The 19787-nt window shown below is 41.1% G+C and overlaps 2 protein-coding genes across 3 annotated transcripts in view; one reads left to right on the top strand and one right to left on the bottom strand.

Moving 5' to 3' along the window:
* Positions 1–11836, top strand: part of itgb4 (integrin, beta 4) — a 33366-nt gene extending 21530 nt beyond the window's left edge. The window contains exons 28-42 of one of the 2 annotated variants that reach the window (XM_054767264.1): positions 149–466; positions 538–710; positions 797–977; positions 1070–1207; positions 2578–2760; positions 2841–2969; positions 4911–5072; positions 5139–5294; positions 5589–5723; positions 5980–6129; positions 6227–6415; positions 6502–6657; positions 7834–7998; positions 8463–8582; positions 9895–11836. In XM_054767264.1, coding sequence (XP_054623239.1) covers positions 149–466; positions 538–710; positions 797–977; positions 1070–1207; positions 2578–2760; positions 2841–2969; positions 4911–5072; positions 5139–5294; positions 5589–5723; positions 5980–6129; positions 6227–6415; positions 6502–6657; positions 7834–7998; positions 8463–8582; positions 9895–10025 — 2486 coding nt within the window. In that variant the 3' untranslated portion in view covers positions 10026–11836. The remainder of the gene's footprint in view (positions 1–148; positions 467–537; positions 711–796; positions 978–1069; positions 1208–2577; positions 2761–2840; positions 2970–4910; positions 5073–5138; positions 5295–5588; positions 5724–5979; positions 6130–6226; positions 6416–6501; positions 6658–7833; positions 7999–8462; positions 8583–9894) is intronic. The other variant, XM_054767265.1, reaches the window with a different exon arrangement.
* A 1-nt stretch (position 11837) lies between these two features.
* On the bottom strand, positions 11838–19649 carry zgc:194990 (uncharacterized protein LOC568410 homolog). The gene is made up of 10 exons (XM_054767276.1): positions 19507–19649; positions 17767–17856; positions 17589–17687; positions 17398–17505; positions 15757–15915; positions 15498–15638; positions 13995–14046; positions 13133–13159; positions 13034–13060; positions 11838–12952 (listed from the first exon to the last, which is right to left on the bottom strand). Exons 2-10 carry the CDS (start codon positions 17827–17829, stop codon positions 12393–12395), a joined length of 1236 nt encoding a protein of 411 aa, XP_054623251.1. The 5' UTR covers positions 17830–17856; positions 19507–19649; the 3' UTR covers positions 11838–12392.
* Between the last annotated feature and the right edge of the window lie 138 nt (positions 19650–19787).

The following is a 19787-nucleotide window of genomic DNA, read 5'->3' as shown; positions in this document are numbered from 1 at the left end:
ATTTTAATTTAATGTTTCTTTTTATTCATTTGTTTTCTATACCGCTTATCCTTTTTTGTTGTTTCTTTTACATAATTTGTGTGGAAGGTCTGGGTGATATCTTATCTTCATTCCTTATATTTTCCCTTGTCTTCTTTTCGTTAATCAGAGCCCAGTGCGATGATGTTCAAGAGGGGCACCCAGAACTTCACTACATCCGACCCAACCTACACCATCCCGGTGGTCCGCACTCGCAACCCAGACAGCCTCGCCACAGTGAAATGGCGCACCAAGAAAGCCCAACGCTTTGATCTTTCTGGCCCCCTAAAGTTCAGTCCCGGAGAGACAGAGAAGAATATAGTGATTGACCCAAGAATGCACCCTGGTGTGGTTCAACCAGAGACCTTCCAGTTGGAGCTGTTTGACCCAAGTAGCAACAGCACAATCGGAGAGAGAAAGACCACAATTGTTAATGTCGTAGAAGGAGGTACTGGTCAGATGGGAACTGGTTGTGTTTTGCAATTCAAATTTGGATAAATTGTTCTTTATTTCCTGCAGGTCTAAGGTCCCCTGAGATGTCCCAGATGCAACAGAAAGGCTTTTTAACTCCTAAAAATACCTCGCCTGGTGGCCGCCTTCTTGCGCCACCAAACCCTAAGGCCAGAGCAACTGGACCCAGAAGCATCCGTCTCAACTGGGACCCACCACCTGGTAACCCCATGGGGTACAAGGTGCATCAAAGTGAACACAAGTTTAGCTTTAACCCTTAAATTTGCACTACACGTTTTTTGAGAACGCATTTGTTTTCATCTTTTAGGTGAAGTATTGGATCTACGGTGACCCAGAGAAAGATGCCCAGGTCATTGATGTGAAGACTCCTCAAGCAGAGCTGACCAACCTGTATCCCTACTGTGACTACGAGATGCGAGTATCTGCCTACAATGCAATGGGAGATGGCAATGATACAGACATTGTTGCCTGTCAGACTCTGGAGGATGGTAACAACTGTTCCCTCAACTCTTCATGGTTTAGGGTTATTATTGTAGTGTCTGTGCGCTAATACTGCATGTGTCCTCTTGTCTTCTTGCAGTACCGGGGGAACCAGGTCGCCTGGCCTTCAATGTCATCAGCCCGACTGTAACTCAACTCAGTTGGGCTGAGCCTGCAGAGACAAACGGTAACATCACGGCTTACGAAGTCATCTACACACCCATCGATGATGAGCTGAGTAAGAGAACCACCTTAAGAAGCACGCACTGCAAGTACATTACATTGAAAAAAGCCTTGGGGGGGGGGTCATGACTTAATCAGTCAGAATTGGGCTGGACCACTCAGTTCCTGTTCAATTCAAATTCTACAGTTTCTTGGTTCTAAAGCAAGGTCCAAAGCACCATGCAGTGTTTTCCTTACCATTATATTAAATAGGGTCAGATTTCATCTTCTATATAAGACTACCCCTAGTTACCTCAATGGTACAAGACCACATTTTGTCTGCTCAGTGTGCGCAACTCCCGCCTGACTCTTCGTTTAAAGTATTAATCTCATCCAGGTTTTTACAGTCTACTATGTAAAGGCAGCCCTTTTACACCCAGACTATGCACAAGAGAGTAATTGGTTTATATTTTACAGAATATTGAACCCTCTACTTTATAGCTGCTCCCCTCCTTGTGGTTTGTTGTTCTTGGTAAGGACCTGGGATAATTTACTCATCTGTTAGCGATTAGAAGGTTGTTGATTTTTTTATATATAATCGCAATAATCCAAAAGGAATTTTCTTGATCAATACAGATTACTCTTTTATATCACAGAAAACTCAGGGTTACACTCTTTTATGATGTTAAAAAGAAAAGGAGTATAATAGGATAGTAAGAAAGGGTGTGTCTAAAATATATAAGGCGGTAAAAAACTCCCCAAGCTAGCCTCATAGATGACAAATGAGCTCCAATCACATATATCTGTATAAAAAGAATATTAAGGTTCTAAACAAGTTTTACCCCTTACAGGTAAAAATTGACTGCCAAGGGATAATCCTAATCCAGGCAAGATGAATGGCGATTGCGCATGTTGACTCCTCTGGATCACAACGAGTAATTTAAGAATACCTTTCATATGGAACAGGTCTATACCATGTCCTTTTAATGAAACAAACTAAATAGCCTTATCTTATCTCTGTCCAACCGCCAACTCCCCCACACACTATGCAAATGTATGTGTGCACCCCAAATGTAACTGTAGAAGTGCGATTGCATAGCAGCTGGCTACGCTGCGTGCTTGCACGTGTGCACGTGTTTGTGTCGGTATTCGTAAGGCACACACTCCCATCTGCCACCTTTAAACTGTAAATGTAGGGGAAACACTGCCATGGTTGGATGCCTTTGCTGTTGAAGAACTGGACTGGCCAAGACCCTCACCTCAGTCATCCTACCAGGCCTTCTTGTCCAACATAAGTGACATGTGATCTTACAAATGTTCCCACATGTTTGATATCATTTCAGTTCCTGTAGGTGGCCTAGTGTCCTAGTGCTTTTGTCCGTACACTGTAGTGTTTTTGTATTTGGTGTTTTGCCTTCATGTCCTATCTTGATCCTCTTTTTGTAGAGCAAGTGGGTGCAGCTAAGAAGGTGAAGATTGACAACCCAAAGAAGCGAATGCTCTTGATTGAGAATCTTGTGAATGCCCAGACGTATCAGTACAAGGTCCGTGCCAAGAACAGTGTTGGCTGGGGCCCCTTCAGAGATGCGACCATTAACTTGGCATCACAACCTGTGAGACCTCTGTCCAGTAAGTCACAATCCAACGCACCTAAGCCTGAGCCTTTTTTCTTGTTTCTGAAAGTGGACCTATTTCTGCCGTCTCCCTAGTTCCCATTATTCCAGACATCCCTATTGTAGATGCAGAAGCGGGAGACGAATATGACAGCTATCTGATGTACAGCAATGAGGTGCTGAAGTCTCCCGCAGGCTCCAAGACACCCAGCGTCTCTGGTGAAGGTTGGTAACCGAGCCCAAAAAATAGATACCAACTATTTCATGTCCTTTCTATTGCTCTGTAAAGAGGAATATGGCCAGTAGAGGACGCAGTACAAGTATGCGGTATGTACTCTGGTGTCATCGCCCTGTTCCAAGATGGACTCTGCATAATAATGTGACATCACATTACACTCTGCTGTCCACTTTGCTACAAATTGCTCCCAATGCATCCCCACTTATCTGCAATACAAGTACATTATGATTTATACAAAGCCCGGCCCGCAGAAAACAATGACACTTTTCACTCATAGGCACAATACAGTATTAGGCAGTGTTTTAACAAAGTCTATAGTGAAACAAACCACTGAATATTTTTGCCTACCATGCTCCACTTGCTTGCTCCCCCCTCCCCCAATGACCTCAATTTGCAAGGCTGGAAATATGTCAAGTTGGTGGGGTCCAACCTGGATCTCCGAAAGGTGTCATGGAAAAAGCGAGTGGACATCATCCCCAACAGTCGGCACAGCACAGACACAGAGGCGAGCACTGATGAGGCTCCACTCCCAAGCTTCACTCAAACAGCCGTGCCAGGTGAAGAGCACTCCATCAGAGCAGCAGATAGGCAGACAGGCAGCCAACATGCCAAAATGTCCCTCTACTATTACTGATCATATGTGAGATTTTGAGTAATCCTTCCATTTGGGCGTCACTCTTTGTTCCATGGCCACCAAGTTGGGGTCTATCCTACCGATTCCCCTGGCTAATGCTGAGAGAGGAGCACTGGCATCAACTGCACCACCTTTAGTTGATGATCAGAGGCGGGCTTTATCCACCCCCCATGTATCCCCTATACACCTGCCTCTGTCCTTTCACATCCCAGTGGGAAGGTAGTGGTCTTGTGGCAGCTTCTAGGTGTACATAAAAGTAAGTGTGTGTGTTGTTATGGAGACAGGTGATTCTTGATAACACATTACAGTGTATGCAGAGTATTTTCAACAATGACACCCCTCATGGAACTGGCTGAGTATTCTTTTATTTACTGTAGCATATTTCTCCACTAAGCCTTTTCCGTATCTACTTTTTGTCTGACTTTTTGAAATTATTTTCTGTGAATTGTATTAGCAATTGTATTTCTATGAAATAATATTGGCGTACATTATCATCAAAAGTCCAATGGTTTATTTAGAGCTGTCAAAAATAATACATTAAAGGCGGTAACAGAATAATTTAATTACATAATTACGTTAAATTTTTTTGCGGAATTACCGCATGGTCATTACGGCGAGCTACAGCTCTATGTTGTGACAGCAGACGGACGAGAGTGTAGTGTCCCCGCAGAGTCACACAGAGTCTGATATTCTTTTATAACTTTATTCTGACCTGAACACATCAACAGCAGTGCAATTCCAACACCATACTATTATTCGCGGGCATGCCAAACTCCAAACATCACAACAACATTTTTATTATGCGCGGATGTGTGGTCTAAGTAAACAGAAGGACAAAACAATACAATAAGTGGATATTTTTGTCACAATCTTAATGCGGAAGTACAATTTGCCAGATTGAAGTATGCTCCAAACGTGTGAATTCAACTTAAATTACATGGTGTCTTTGAACGCAACCCCTAATTGCTCATAATGACATGGGTAAAGTGTGATTCAAATGTTCTGATCTTTCTGTTTATAAAATAGAGTAGAAATGAGCATATTTCAGGCACAGTTGCAAATGGTGATTAAGCATGATTAATTCATTTGAAAACTGTGATTAATCAGATTTTTTTTAAATGAGCATTTGACAACAAACAGGCAACACAGGAGGAACTGCCACTTAGATTCGTAGCCTTGCCTCAGGAATATTACTAAGACTGACACAGTGATAGTAGAATGCTTGAATGCTAACGGCTAAACTTCCATCGATATGTCTTCTGACGACTCTGGCTCATGTCTTGCTGTTCAACAGATTATATGATGAATGGAAAGTGGGATACAAACTTCCTTTTCCCAGGCGGTTCTACCACACGCAACTTGTCGACATCATCCTCTCCGATGTCCACTGTGAGCTCCAACTACCGCGGCGGCTCCTTTACCACAGAAACCACCACCACCTACATGTCTGGAGCAGGTAATACGAACACCAGAGATGAAACAAACGAGGTCCACGCTTGTCTTTAACCAGTACGCTCCTCAGGAAGCCCTCGGCGACCCGATATGATGGGTGGAATGGGTGGTATGCACACATCAGACGTCATCATGAGGAAGCACTCAGAGAGCAGGGGTTACACAGATGAAAACATCCGGGACTCTATTGTCATGGGAGATGGTTCGAGCAAGTTCCCAGATCTAGGTAACATTAAGACCGCAGTATCGGTTCAATTCTGAGCGCATCCTAAATGGATCGCCAAGGAAAGCTGTGGAAGCGCATGAGGTCAATGGCTTGGATGTGCGTTAACATGCTCGATTCTATTGGCTGCATAGCAGGCTTATAAACACAGACTTTGCAAAAGCTAAGCTTGACTATCGCTCTGTGATTTTTTTTTTTTTTTTTTTTTTACTGTCCCCGTGCTTCAAAACTCCACTACCTACTCTCATGTTCTCTACCCTCCCTGCATCCTCCTCTTTCGGCCTGATGCACCATCAGGTGTTTTCGGCTTCACTGGGTCGCAGAGCACCTCTCAGAACCAGTTCAGCTACAGCCTGTCCCAAGGTCCGAGGGCCAGAACCCAGTCTTCGGAGGTCAACGAAGCCCTGTATGATCTGGACAGGGTGCTGCAGGGTAAGTATGGAAGCATGTAAGCATGGAGGCTGGGGTTTACTTTCTGCTCTCCTCTTAAAAGTTCTCTTGTTGTCCGCCAGTGAGATATAGAAATCTTTAACAAAGTTTGTACCTTTAAGAAGTTAATAATTCATCATAAAAGTTGATTGATTGATTGATTGATTGATTGATTGAAGCTGCTTGAAAGATGTGTTCATCAATGTATTGGATCTCATTCACACACCCCACCTCACATTCCTGCCCTATCTGTTATCAGATACAAGACTCTCCCCGGGAGTCCCCGCCACCCCCAGCAGACTGGTTTTTTCTGCTCTGGGTCCCACTGCCTTGAAAGTCAGCTGGCAGGAACCGCACTGTGATAAGGACATCCTTGGCTACTGTGTGCTCTACCAGCAGCTCAATGGAGGTAAGGGATTACTGTATATTGTCCAAATATTAGATTACATTTGGTAACTGCTAATATTGATTCGGTTGTTTAAAACAATCTGTGTTGTCTCTCATAGGCGAGGTGAAGCGCATCAACGTGACCAACCCAGCAGAGAACTCTGTGATCATCCAGGACCTGCTGCCCAACCACTCCTACCTATTTAAGGTGAAGGCTCAAAGCCAAGAGGGCTGGGGCCCGGAGAGAGAGGGCGTCATCACCATCGAGTCGGCCGTCGATCCCAAGAGTCCCCTCAGTCCCATGCCAGGTGCCCGTCCTGACCTTTTTGGACCAGCCACTGTTTTGTAGCCTCCAAGTGCAGTCCTGTGATTATTGCGTTTCCTGTCCTCACAGGCTCACCGTTCACCTTGAGCACACCCAGTGCTCCGGGTCCCCTCGTCTTCACAGCACTAAGCCCGGATTCCCTGCAGCTTAGCTGGGAGAAACCCCGGAAACCAAACGGAGGCATTCTGGGCTATGTAGTCACCTGTGAGCAGCTGCACGGAGGAGGTGAGGCTTATTATTATCATCTTCTCCAAAATGTTGCAGTGAAAAAAAATAATTTAGACTCCTCCCCTCTTTATTGATGTACCCCCTTCATTATAACTGCACAGAAGGCAGAAGATAGGTGCAACTGTAATTGTACTGTAGACACCTACAGTACATATCTACAAAATATCTACAAAATTGTACTGTAGACACCTACAGATCTACTAACACTCTACTACTGTACTATGGTCTAGCGGGGGGGCCAACAGGGGACTGCAGCTTTGCTTTATCTCACACTTTTAACGCTACAGAGGACATTGTCGGCCTGGTGGACTCCACTGACTCCACTGTATGCTTGTGGTTTGACCATTATTAGAGCCCTCCAGACATGAAATAACACTTTTACACTCGCAATGCCAAATATAGTAGACTAAATAAGCCATTCAAGACATAAATAAGACTCGTGCTTGTGTGTGTTACTATAAATGTGTTCTATCCGGGAGCTGAAAGAGAGGCGGACAGGAAGTGACGTGGCGTTTCAGCTTTGCATGGGTAACAGCTGCAATGGTAGCCTGTGTTTTTAGTAGGGATTATTGCGCTTGTGGTGAGATAATTCAAACCCGCTTGTTTGCCTCACCAAACATTACAGTAACACTACTGACCCCTAGTGACCAGTGTAGACTATTACATTTCTTGAAAGTCTGAATGCGTCTTTTGAATGCCTTATATTTTTTGTATTTTAGTTCATTTAACCATTTTTATGCTTGAAAATGCAAACTTAGGCAAAATATACATAACATTTGCTCAAATATGCATATTTTTTTAATAAAAGGCCGTATTCAACCAGAAAACAGCATGATTTATTAATGAACATAATTTTGAAAACCTTGATCGAGTGAATCTGCAAAATTGGAACCGTGATGTGGTGAGGGATGTCAAATATGAATTTTTCTCTTAATATTGTGACTTTATTCTTGGGAAAAAAAACAATTTGGGTTTTTTTTTTTCATTTCTGCTGTTGTTTTTTGAATGTTGATGATCAAATGCCAAAGTAGGTGATCTGGGGTCACTGTCTTTTTCTCCCTACAAGGCCGTGTACTGTCAGAAATGATTTCTTGCAGCTAGACGGCATATAGTTGCTTTGAATTAGACACATACATCTTGTTTTAACCTCATATGATTGCCTCTGTCTTCTAGGTGACATGCGTTCATTCCAGGTGAACGGTGACAGCGCTGAGACCAGGCTGACCGTCCCCAACCTGACTGAGAACATCCCCTATAAGTTCAAAGTTCAGGCTCGGACGACTCAAGGTTTTGGCCCCGAGAGGGAGGGCATCATCACCATAGAGTCTCAGGATGGAGGTAGAAATGCTCATTCGTGACTGCAGTGAATATACTTACTGTGTATAACTTCTGTATAACTGTATAACTCTGCATTTGTCGAACGTAATAGATGGCATATATCGCACACGACGACGTAACATTCAGGAGTGGGGGAGGACACAAACGTTAGGAACACTAGCATAGCTATGTGAGCTACAGTGCTAACATTACAGTCGCATTCTAACATAGATAGGTTAGCCTATTCGCTGAAGAAAAACATGATCAGACTTACAGCTCTCACGTCTGGAGCTGCCTGTCGGATAGGTGGAAGAGCTCCAAGATTTATTTTAAGATGTGTCGTGAAGCCTGATGAGGGAGGTAATAGATATTCCTCACATTCGATGCTATGGACTGTTCTAACATCATTTAACAAGTCAATTTTGCACAATAGGGGACCTTTAACATTTGACTTACGTCTGCAATCTTGCCTCCTCCTCCCGCAGGGGCTTTGTCTCAGTACAACAATCAATTCATGACTAGAAGGGACGTGTTCCACATGCCCAGCGAAGTCAACACAGTCAGCAACATCTCCCGCACCATGATCAACGACCCATTCTTCTCAGGTACAACTTTAGGTACAATTTTAGCAGGGGTGTCCCAACTTTTTCCAGCGAGGGCCACATACTGAAAAATGAAAGGAGGCAAGGGCCACTTTGGTGTTTTGTAAAGCAACACATGCTAAGAAGGAAAAAAGTGGTATCGGTGAATAAGCATATTAATAATATGTACTCGCTCTTTGCTCTTTTTTCTCGAGTTTTGCTTTTGTTTTTTTACATTTTCAGAATATTTTAACATTCTTCTTAGATAATCTTTGTAAAAATATCTTCTCGTAATATTATGATTTTATTCCCATAATATTAGGACTTTTTCCCCAACCTAATTTTCCCAAAAATTGCAACTTTATTTTGTTTTGTTTCGTATAATAACATATTTTTTCTTGAAATATTTTAACTCCGTGCTGCTAAAATGATAGTTTTCCTCATAATATTATGAGTTTATTCTCATAAAATTGAGACTTTTTTCTTGTTAGAATAGGAATTTTTTCTTTTAATATTGTGTTTGTTTGGTTTTTTTTATTTCCAACTATTTCAACTTTCTTCTTGTAAATTTTCTTCACGTGGTCATGACTTTATTCCCATCATATTTTGACTTTATTCTCGTAATAATAACTTTTCCCCCACCTAATTATCCAAAAATTACAACTTTTTTGGTTTCTCGTAATATTATGACTTTTTTCTTTGATATTTCAACTTTATGCTACTAAAATGACATTATTTTTCCTCATAATATTAAGACATTAATCACTTAAAATGATGACTTTTTCGTGTTTGATTACAACTTTTTTCTCTTAATAGTTTGACTTTATTCTTGTAAAATGACTGCTGATTTTTCCATTTTTGCTATTGTTTTTTTTTTTCTTGATTTGCTTGTTAAATTATATTTTTGGAATGTGCCGCGGGCCAATTCAAAAAGCAGCCACGGATCACAAATGGCCACCGGGCCACACTTTGGACACCCCTGACTTAAAGCAAAAATATGTAGAAATCTGACCTGAAACTTGCTGTTCTCTAACAAGGAGATGAGCGGCGAAATTCACAACAGGTGTGTGTGATCCTTGAACGAACCAATAAATGTCCTGGTTGGATTGGTATTTAAACCATCATCTTTGTCATTCTGTTCACATTTTGGCATCATGAGATGACTCCAAACAATTGATCAACAGTATTTTCTAAAAGGATGTTGTCAGAGGGAAGCGGCCACCGAGCTTAGGGTGTCATCAGCAGGTTACAACAGAGATACAGAGAGACCGGATGAGTCAGGTTGCATCGCCTTCCATTTTTATCAGTGTAAAAACTGTCACTTCTTCTCTACCAGATGGAATGACGATGACCACGCAGCACACGGAGACCAGCGGCATGATGACACGCCAAGTCACCAAGGAAGTGGTCCAGAGGAGCGTCATCGGAGGAACCACCGTCACAAAGAAGATGTTTTATGACTCCTAAGACGTACGCTTACATTTTAATGTCGCCTTTATTCACATTCACACTCTTTAAGAGTCTCAGAGCTCATGTATGAGATCATGGTACCAAAAAAAAAACATTTTATAGTTGTATGTTACAAACATTGTCCCCTCACTGTCGAGTAACCAACACACACAAACATACACACTCCAAGTGTATTTAAACCAGGCAGGTAATCCCACTGTCTGTTCCCTAATCCAAAATGACACTACGCCCTTGCCACACTAATCTTGTAAATCTGTTCTGCCTGCGTGTAATATTACAATTTCACAGGTGACACAAACATGCATGCCAAATATACGTGCCTTTTTAATATCGTTTTTTGTGTGCTCCTCCTACTGGAAATGATTCAACAGCTAGTACTTGGTTTCACATTTCATAAGATGCCCGTTATGTTAAGTGTGTGTTATAAACGTATACTATGGTCGTACTAATGGAATAAGAGCTGTACGTTTGCAGGAATCGCGTATGACAAAAACGATTGTATTTGCTTCAATGCACAAATATAGTCAAGTTGTTGTGCATGTTAACGCCATACAGGTGCATCTCAGTAGGTTGGAATATCTTGGAAAAGTTCCTTTATTTCAGCAGTTCAATTTAAAAAGTGAAACGATTTAAAATATGAAGTTACAAGTTCATTTGTATGATAAACTTAGATTTTATTTTTTATATTGAATTAAAATATTTCAAGAATATTTATTCATTTATTGATCATTTCGCAAATAAAACAACTCATTCAGTTCAATATTGCAAACTACTGGTTGGCGCTCTTCTAATCGGCCAATGAACTGCAAAAACTTTGAATAAAAACCAGGGCTGTCAAATGATTATACATTTTTTATTCAAATTAATTAATCGTGATGAATCACCATTTGCAATTATGTGTGAAATATGCCCCTTTTTTACTGTATTTTATGAACAGAAAGATCAATGACTGGAGAGGATTATATACATATTTGTATGCGTTAACAGCTCCAAATTAAATGAAAATTTTAATCAAGCTAAAAGATACTGCACATGTCCGAAAATAGTCTATTTAATAGTAGCAGGACATGAACCTTGTTAGGAGCCATGATGGGTTGCGTTCAAAGACACCACGTGATGGGTTTTGAGTGTACATGTGTTTTCTGGGATTTCCGAGCATACTTAAATGCAGCAAATTGTACTTCCGCAGGAAGCGTTACGTTAGTAATACGAATATCAGCTTACTGTTTTTCTTTGTCTTTATGTTTATTTAGACCACACGTACACGCATAATAAAGACGGTGTTGTGATGTACGGAGTGTCTATGAATGCATCTCGTGGTCTGTCTCGTGAAAATGAGGAAGTGTAGTTACAATGAGGAAGTGTCATTGCAATGACGAATGGACGATATACAAATATGGTGTTGGAATGGCACGGCTGTTGATGCGTTCAGGTCAGAATAAAGTTATAAAGGAGCGACAGACTCTGTGCGACAGTGTTACTTGACATGATGCGCATAACATGGTGAAATAAATTAGTTACCACTATTAACGTGCTGTTTTCCACAGCCCTGGTAAAAACCTTTAATTGGTCGGTTATGTCGGAATTGAACCCCTGAAGTCAAATAACTTTTGCACGGTATTCAAATGTATTCATATGCACCTGTATTTTACTTTTACGAAAGAAAAAAAGTGCGACATTGGGCCTAACGTGGTTAAATGGATGTATTTTTAAAAAGAATTCACGTGTGACTTTCAAGCAGATGCGCTTACCTTTGTATTTTCTGTACGTCAAATCTATTGCACTTAATAAAGATTCTAAAACAAGTAGCACTGTGTGATGTTTCTTTATTGAGAGACCCGGGGAAAGTGCGTACACTCAGCAAACTTCAACTGATTAACAAAGTCAAAACTTCAGTGCACGTTGCACATTTTCTTCCAAAGCGGTTTTTGAAACAGCACAATTACATTCAGTGTTTCGCTTGTAGTCAGCGTGTTTTTAAAGCTTAGTGCACAAAAAAAAACAGAGTTGGCGTGTAACCTCAATTTAAAAATAAAAAAGGACCCCGTATAAAAGCCATAGCATTAGAAAACGAGGGAAAAAAATCAAGTAAAATTAAAAATAGTAAAGAATTTTTTTTTTAAATGTTCAAAAAAGAAAAGAAAACTATAGACGGCCATTTCATGTAAATATTAGACAGCAAATGCATGCAGGTGGAGAGTTAAGCCCTTTCTATGCTATTGTGTTTCTACATTGTCGGCTATACCCTCATGAATGTGTCAACCATGTGACAGTATTTATACTTACGTATTGGCTGTTGTAGACAATGCAGACTTGTGTAAACACTGCTCACTTACTGTATGATCATGATGTCTGCGGTGTAGTTCAGTTCCAGAGGCATGGCCCGGGGCAGAGGCACCGCTGTTTGAGGCCTACAGGCCTGATCACCAGGTCCTTGATCACCTCCACAGTCCCGAATATGGGGAACAGCTCCTCTGTGAACTTGTCATTGAAGGTGTAAATGTGGGCGCGCTTCTCCACATCATAGAAGGACAGCTGGCCCTGTTCGTAGTCCAGGTACACGCCCACTTTCCCAGGCAGCAAGCTCAGAGGCAGCGAGGTGGTGGGAACCGTCAGGGCCTTCAGATCCGTGCCCCTCTCCAAACGGAGCATCAGGTAACCCGTATGCGTGTTGAGCAAGCAGAAGCCTCGCCTCACAGCGGACGCCTTGGCCACACCGAGCCGCCAGTCCCGTCGGCCGACCTCCACCTCCCAGTAGTGGCGTCCAGAGAGGAAGCCCCTCTGGGCCGCCGCGCACCACCAACCGTCGAAGCGCTGGCTGCGACAAGGAACGTCCCGGCGCTCCAGGCCGCATCGCATGCTCTTCTCATCGGTGGAGATGAGCAGGTCTGGGTTGGCCGAGTCTGGATCCAGCATCACGTCCTCTGTGGGGACCAGAACCAAACATGAAGACTTTGATAGCCTGTGAGAATAGACTTGCTGTGTTTAAGAAGAAAGACTCACACCTGAAGCTTCACAAATCCAATTCCAGACTGTAAATAAACAAAAACATGTCAAAAATCTGTAAACAGTTAATAATGTTGTTTTATGACTTTATAACGTACCACTATGGGGGATGTAGTGAACAGCATCTGAAAGCAGCGAGAAGTGAAACAAAAAAAAGGTGTCTGCAAAAACCTTCAACAAAATGATGCACTGACCTAAGGTATCTCACATTTTTGCAATTTTTTTTTACATGTTCAAATTGCACCCAAAGTGTCCATATTTTTCACTATATTTTCAATTTTCATTGTACTGTATCAAAGTGTCACTTGCCCCGTGAAAATATATATGAAAAATATTTACACAAATGTTAGGGGGTGTACTCACTTTTGTGAGGCACTCTAAGCACATGATTCAATGACTTTATTATGTATGCCATATATAATGTACATCAGTAATCCCCAACCCCCAATTTTTTTGATGTTTTATTTTGAAAAGTGGCCGAATTCTCTTTGTTACATCCGTCTCACTTGACGCATGTCCATTGTGCGTGTGCTAACTTTCTCTCTCTACTTTCTACTGTATTTTTACCATTTTTCTTTCACCTCATATTTGGTCCCAAATGCTGATACTATGTGGGAATGCATAAAGGTAAGTTTTGATGACTTATTGTGTGCTAATGTGCACATTTGTCTCAAGTGAATTCATGCTAGCACGCTGCCTTGTACCACACACGTCAAACAGCGACGTAATCATCTCTCTGGAAAAAACTCCAGGCTTGAACTGTTGGATGGTGGGTCGGCATTCATTTTGTGCTTTTAATTTGATGATATTCATGTCTTAGTTTTACACAATACCGTAATAAATAAGATAAACTAGATCGCTATAATGTACGAACCCCCCCAAGCCGGCCGGTCAAAAAACGTTGGGGACCACTGCTGTACATGATCAATATATTTGGCTGTCATAGTTAAGACGACTCACCCATCTTCTGGTTTCTCTGCTTTCTGACCAGCCATTGCTTGGTCACATCCTCCTAAGAGAAGCAAACAATAAAGCAGCAGAAGAAGAAGACACATTTTAACCACTGAAATACTTGAAAATGACTTCACACGGTGCTATAGATGAAATCCATGACATAAGTATAACATTATTAGACATATTCATATTGTTTTATACTAGGGGTGTCCAAACTGCAGCCCGGCGGCCATTTCACGCCTGATTTTTTTATTGGCCCGCGGCACATTGGAAAAATAAGATTTAACAAGAAAAGTAAAAAAAAAAATGTTGTAATCTAACAAGAAGAAGTCGTAATTTTACGAGAAACAAACAAAGCAATGAATAAAGGTGTACGTTTTGGAACGCGAAGTTGTGGAAAAAGTTACAACAGAATTACGAGAAGGGAATTTCCCAGACGAAAGCAGCAAAAAAAAAAAAAAAACAAATGGAAAAGACAGCTGTTTTTACAATTTTACAAGAATAAAGTCAAAATATTAAGGGAAAAAGGTTGCAATGTGAGGAGAAAAATTTGTAATAAATAGTGTAATATTGGTAGCGCAGAGTTGAAATAGTAAACAAAAGACACTTTTTAAAATCGCAATATTAGGAGAAACAAGCAAAACAAAATAAAATTGTCATTTTTTGGAAAGTTAGGTTGGAGAAGCAGTTATGATATTATGTGAATAAAGTCCTAATATGACGAAATGAACATTTACAAAGATTATTTAAGAAGAAAGGTTTGAATTATTATTTTTTTTATTGGAAAAATGGGGGGAAAAAAGAGCAAAGAGCAAAGTTTATACTAAAAATAGGCTTTTTCAACTATATCACAAAGCTGAGATGTAGTTTTTTCTTGATAAAAACCCAACTTCTTCGCATATCTACATGTGCTGCTTTGTGTGGCGCTCACTGGAAAAGGTTTGGACACCCCTTTTCTATACTCTCCAAACTTATGTGTGGTTCCTTGACCGTAGTTAAGTTTCCTTGCGCCTTAGTTTGTTAGTTGGTGCTTTGATACCTTAATTTAGTTGGTACCTTCATATCCTCAGTTAATTGTTAGTGGATTATGCAGCTGCTACTGTACATTCATACCTTACTACCTTAGGTAGTACTGTACCGCTGCACTTTAGTTAGTACTTACCTTGTTCACATTGTTACTTACTTTCTTAATAACTTAACTAGTGAGTGGGTTAATTTTTAATTTTTTCATTTTAGGATTGCTCCACCCAGAGCACGTATCTTGAACGAAGGCGTGTAGTGACAGACTTACGCAGAGGGGGAGAATCCCGCTTTACGTGCTTCTGTATTTGTAAGCTGTGCCGCTCCAGCCACCATGTCTTTGCACCCTGGGGTAATGCTATAACAATACTGGCACATCATGGCAGGGTAGCGCTCCTCTTGTTTTTGGACCTTTTGCACGAATGCCTTTCTTCATACTTCTGATTGGCTGGTTTCGTTTTATTGTGAGGAGTTGGAGAGTTCACAGACCTTGACGGGACTGTCTGCGTTCAGCACAGCCAGGATGACAAGTTCCAAAGCGGGTAGCAGGTTGGGAAGACGGCCCCTTTTCCACTGGAACTCCAGGTCATCCAGCATCATCAGCACAGGCTCGCCAGGCCACACTGTGGGCTACAAGAACATGGTGACTGACTAAAGGCTCTCTAAGTATGACAGAGATGACAGTCAAGGACAGGATTTACTATAATCACCTCTAATTGACTCACACTTTATCCATCCACGCCCTCACCTCACGCCTGCTTTTCATTTCCCGCGTCCACTCCATGATGACCCTCTTGTGTGGGCCCATGTCGCACTCCCCACCAGCCTCCAGGATGCAAAGAAGATGGCCCCTCCAGTCCCTCTTCTCTGGTCTGTGGGACTGGCAGTCTGACAGGCTGGCCTTTGGCTACACAGGACATACTTATCATATTCAAATGTTATTGGCCGTGAACAGACATAGCGCAGACTTACAAAATTACAATGATTTTGTTGCTTACTATGTAGGATTACACACAAAAAAAACATTTCTATTACAAATAGAGGCATGGAGAGGCATGGAGTGTTATGGTGCAAATCGGAATAAAGTGTCGACAGTTACTTTCTCTTTCTCTGCTGTGACAGTCCACTCGCACTGGAGCCAAGTGGTGTATTTGGACATGTAAATACATACAAGTACATGTAAATACTGTTGCACAGCCATGTTGTCACTCAACCTGGTGGACTGGCTGTAAATATAAGCATACGATAAGGTATATTTGTAAAATGGCTTTTTAAAAAAGCTTTTTTGTTTATTCGTAGCATCTAACAAACCTGTGTTTCCGACGACCTTAAAGCGATTCTGTTCTACTCTGTTCTGTTCTGTTTGATATCTGGGCAGCGACTCCTATCTTTTGTATTGACTTCAAAACCAATAGCATTCATTGCCATATGCTGCCTCGTTCTCGTTAGAGCGCACGCTGCTGATTGCAGAAACCTCTGCTCACAACACAAATATGACTTTAACTTTTTTTTTGCACTTATGTTAGCAGTTTAACCTTATGGGACGCTATTATACTTGTCCTTTGTTTAAGCTGTGCCAAAGAGGACTGCGGCTACCACAATAAAGTAGTGCATTTCGAACATCACTCGTCCACCCTATCGCGTTTTTTCAATAAGGATTTAATGAATGGTCACGGTTTCGTGGTTGAAGACAGTCTATTATTTGTCCAAAAAATGCATATTTAAGCAAATGTTACATATTCTTGGCCTACCGTGAGCATTTTCAAGCATAAAAATGTTCTAAATTAACGAAAATACTAATACAGTATAAATAAGTAAATAAGTATAAATACACAAATACAAGGCAATACAAGACGTTTATGAACTGTAGTCTACACTGGCCACTAGGTGTCACTAGTAACACGCATCAGACTTGATCACCAACAACAGGCTTTTACTATTTTAGAATTATCTCACAACAGGCACAATAATAACATAATAATAATAATAATAATAGTCATCATAATAATAATATGGGCTACTGTTGTGGCCGTACTCTAGCTAAAACTCAACTCTGAATCCTCGACGTCACTTCCTGTCCACACATCTGGAAGACATTTATTGAAACACACACGAGCATTAGTCTTATTTATGTTTTATATGGCTTATTTTCTCTGATTACATCTAATATATTGGGTAATATGAGTGTAAAGATGACTCTAGTGGTGTTATTTCATATCTAGAGGGCTCTAATAATGATAAAAAAAACGTATTTAGAAAGTCCTAAACATGTTTTCTATGCTCTGACTATGAAAATATTGAGTTTATTAACATTGAATCCGACTTATCACGGTCTGCTTGGAACCAATTAACCGTGATAAATGAGAGATTACTGTATAGTCGTGTATACCTGCACTTTCTTCTCCAGGACAGCGGCCCACTCCACAATAAAGTCCCGACACAAGCTCGCAGGCCACGTGTCCTCACTGGTCCATATATGCTGCAGAACGTTCGACCTCTAAAAGAGCAGCCACAACGGGGAATCGTTAGAAATGTACGTGACTGATACTATACTCGCAAAGTGAGGAAAGGTGAGATTACCTGGCAAATTTTGTTGAGCTCTCGGGCCAGCTCCATGATAAATAACTGACTTTCCACCAGCGGCTCCTTTTTGTCGAGCCTCACTCGCTTACGGGACTCCTGGAGCCAAGACAGAGCAGAGTCAAATGCATTTTGGAGAGAAGTGCCACTCTGATTCAGCACAAATTGAGCACCTTACTTTGAGTCGGATCTTGAGCTTTTTGGCCGGTTCAATGAGGAACTGCAGGCATTCTTTCATCATGCTGGACAGCTTTAGGAAGGACGTGCCCTGTGGAGAGATGATAAAAAACGCTTGAGGCCGCGCAAGGAGGCTGACTCGGCGCACGTCGACCCACACAAATCAATGCAATGCAATTTAGAAGAGGAAAGTGGGTGAGAGTGGAGCAAGGAAGGACTTATATCACGTCGCAGCTCACAATGTATGCCATATTAGGCGGGGAAGAGGCAGAGAGGGTTTAGAAGTACAGTAGATCCCCTCAAAATGCACATAAATGCTCCAAAAAAATGTACCGTATATTTTTGATATTCTAATAAAGTCTGGATTATGCTGCCTCATCAAGGCGCCACCATAAACTATGCCAGCTCGCTCCTCCCCCTCCAAACCCTCCTGCTGCCAGCAGTTGTCATAACTAGATCTCATTCTGCTCCAGAACCCTGCCATTGTTGCCAATGAGATGTGTTTTCTGAGGGAAAAACTGCCTATTTTATGAAAAAAAAAACAACCAAATAGTATATATATATATATTTTATGTAATGTTATAAATGCACATAATAAAATTAATTATACATGATTTTCTTGGCCAAGAATATTGCGAAATGTGCAGGGATCAAGTGTGCTACGCACATGCAGGAAAACCCAGAAATGCACAGGAGCCCACATGAGCGGCATTAGGCATCGCATAAAAATATATGACAAGTAGACAGCAGCATTGCTGGTGGAGTAACCGATGATTCAGCAGTCCCCACTTGCCCTGAAAGCTGCGATAGAAATGTCTTGTTTTCCTTGAAATAAATAACAAAGCAGAGCCAGAAAGTGCTTACATTGAAAGTCAAAGCTCTCTGGTTTGTGAGACTTTAGATAAGTGGTACCCAAAGTCCGGCCCGGGGGCCATTTGGGGCCCGCGGCACATTTTTTTTGACTGTCCAGCGTCTTATTCCAAAAATATATTTAAAAAAAAACAAAGGTTAGAAGAAAATAATACGTTGAAATGTCAGATAAGAAGCAATCATACATACACAAATAACACGAAGATGAGAAGAATCATTTTTATTCGTTGTTTGACATGTCTTGAACTTGTTGTTTTGCATTTTAATTGAACAAAAAAGGCGACTATCAAAAGCAATCCACCAATTTTCTGAAAGCGACCCTCGCAAGTATATTACATATTTAAAAGATGCATTGTTTATATTATATCTAATTTTTTAAAATGATATTACTACAGGAAATTACTTAAAAATAATATATGTGTATGCATATAAATTAAAAACAATTACAGTACACATTAAAAAAAAAGAATGATATTTGATTTGTCATATTTATAGACCTCACACTTAGTTTAAAATTAAGTTTATTTGTGCAGAGTGAAGCTGTTAGAGGAGTGTGTTGGCAAGGAGCTGAAAGATTAGAGGAAATCCAGGATTACCACTGCTGTTGTTGCCATACAAGTCCATGTAGTGGCTTTCTATAAAAGAACTGGTAGAACAACCTCTGCTTTGCAGAATAAAAGAACATGCACTGGTTGGAATATGCTGTACATTTAAATATGTATCATGAATTATCCAAAAACAACGCATGATGAGATGTTAGGATGTCAAGGGACACGGACATACACAGAACAGCTGGTTATAGCACAAATTCCACAATTATAACAACGATGGGATTTTTTTTTCACAAAATAATTTCATGCTAAATACTGACCTTTAAAACAGAGTGAGATGGTGAAATTTCCTGTTAGCAATAAAAACTTGCAGCGTCCCTTCGGTGATGGTTTGTCCAAACTTGCAGCAATTTAATGTGTGCACGTACACACACTTCCTGCTCACTTGGACTGCGACAGGAGCGACTGAACGCAAGCGCTTTATATATTCATCCGCAGGTTTACACTACCGCCAGCAGAGGGCGCCATCGCCAACGTTAAATTGGGATCTGTCTTCTGTTTCTTCCTCACCTTCAACACAGCGGCTTGTGTTTCAATTATG

This window comes from Dunckerocampus dactyliophorus, chromosome 2 (assembly GCF_027744805.1).
Source record: "Dunckerocampus dactyliophorus isolate RoL2022-P2 chromosome 2, RoL_Ddac_1.1, whole genome shotgun sequence".
In the NCBI taxonomy this organism is placed as follows: domain Eukaryota; kingdom Metazoa; phylum Chordata; class Actinopteri; order Syngnathiformes; family Syngnathidae; genus Dunckerocampus; species Dunckerocampus dactyliophorus.
The sequence above is the reverse complement of the archived record's forward strand: the minus strand, read 5'-3'. Positions and strand labels throughout refer to the sequence as shown.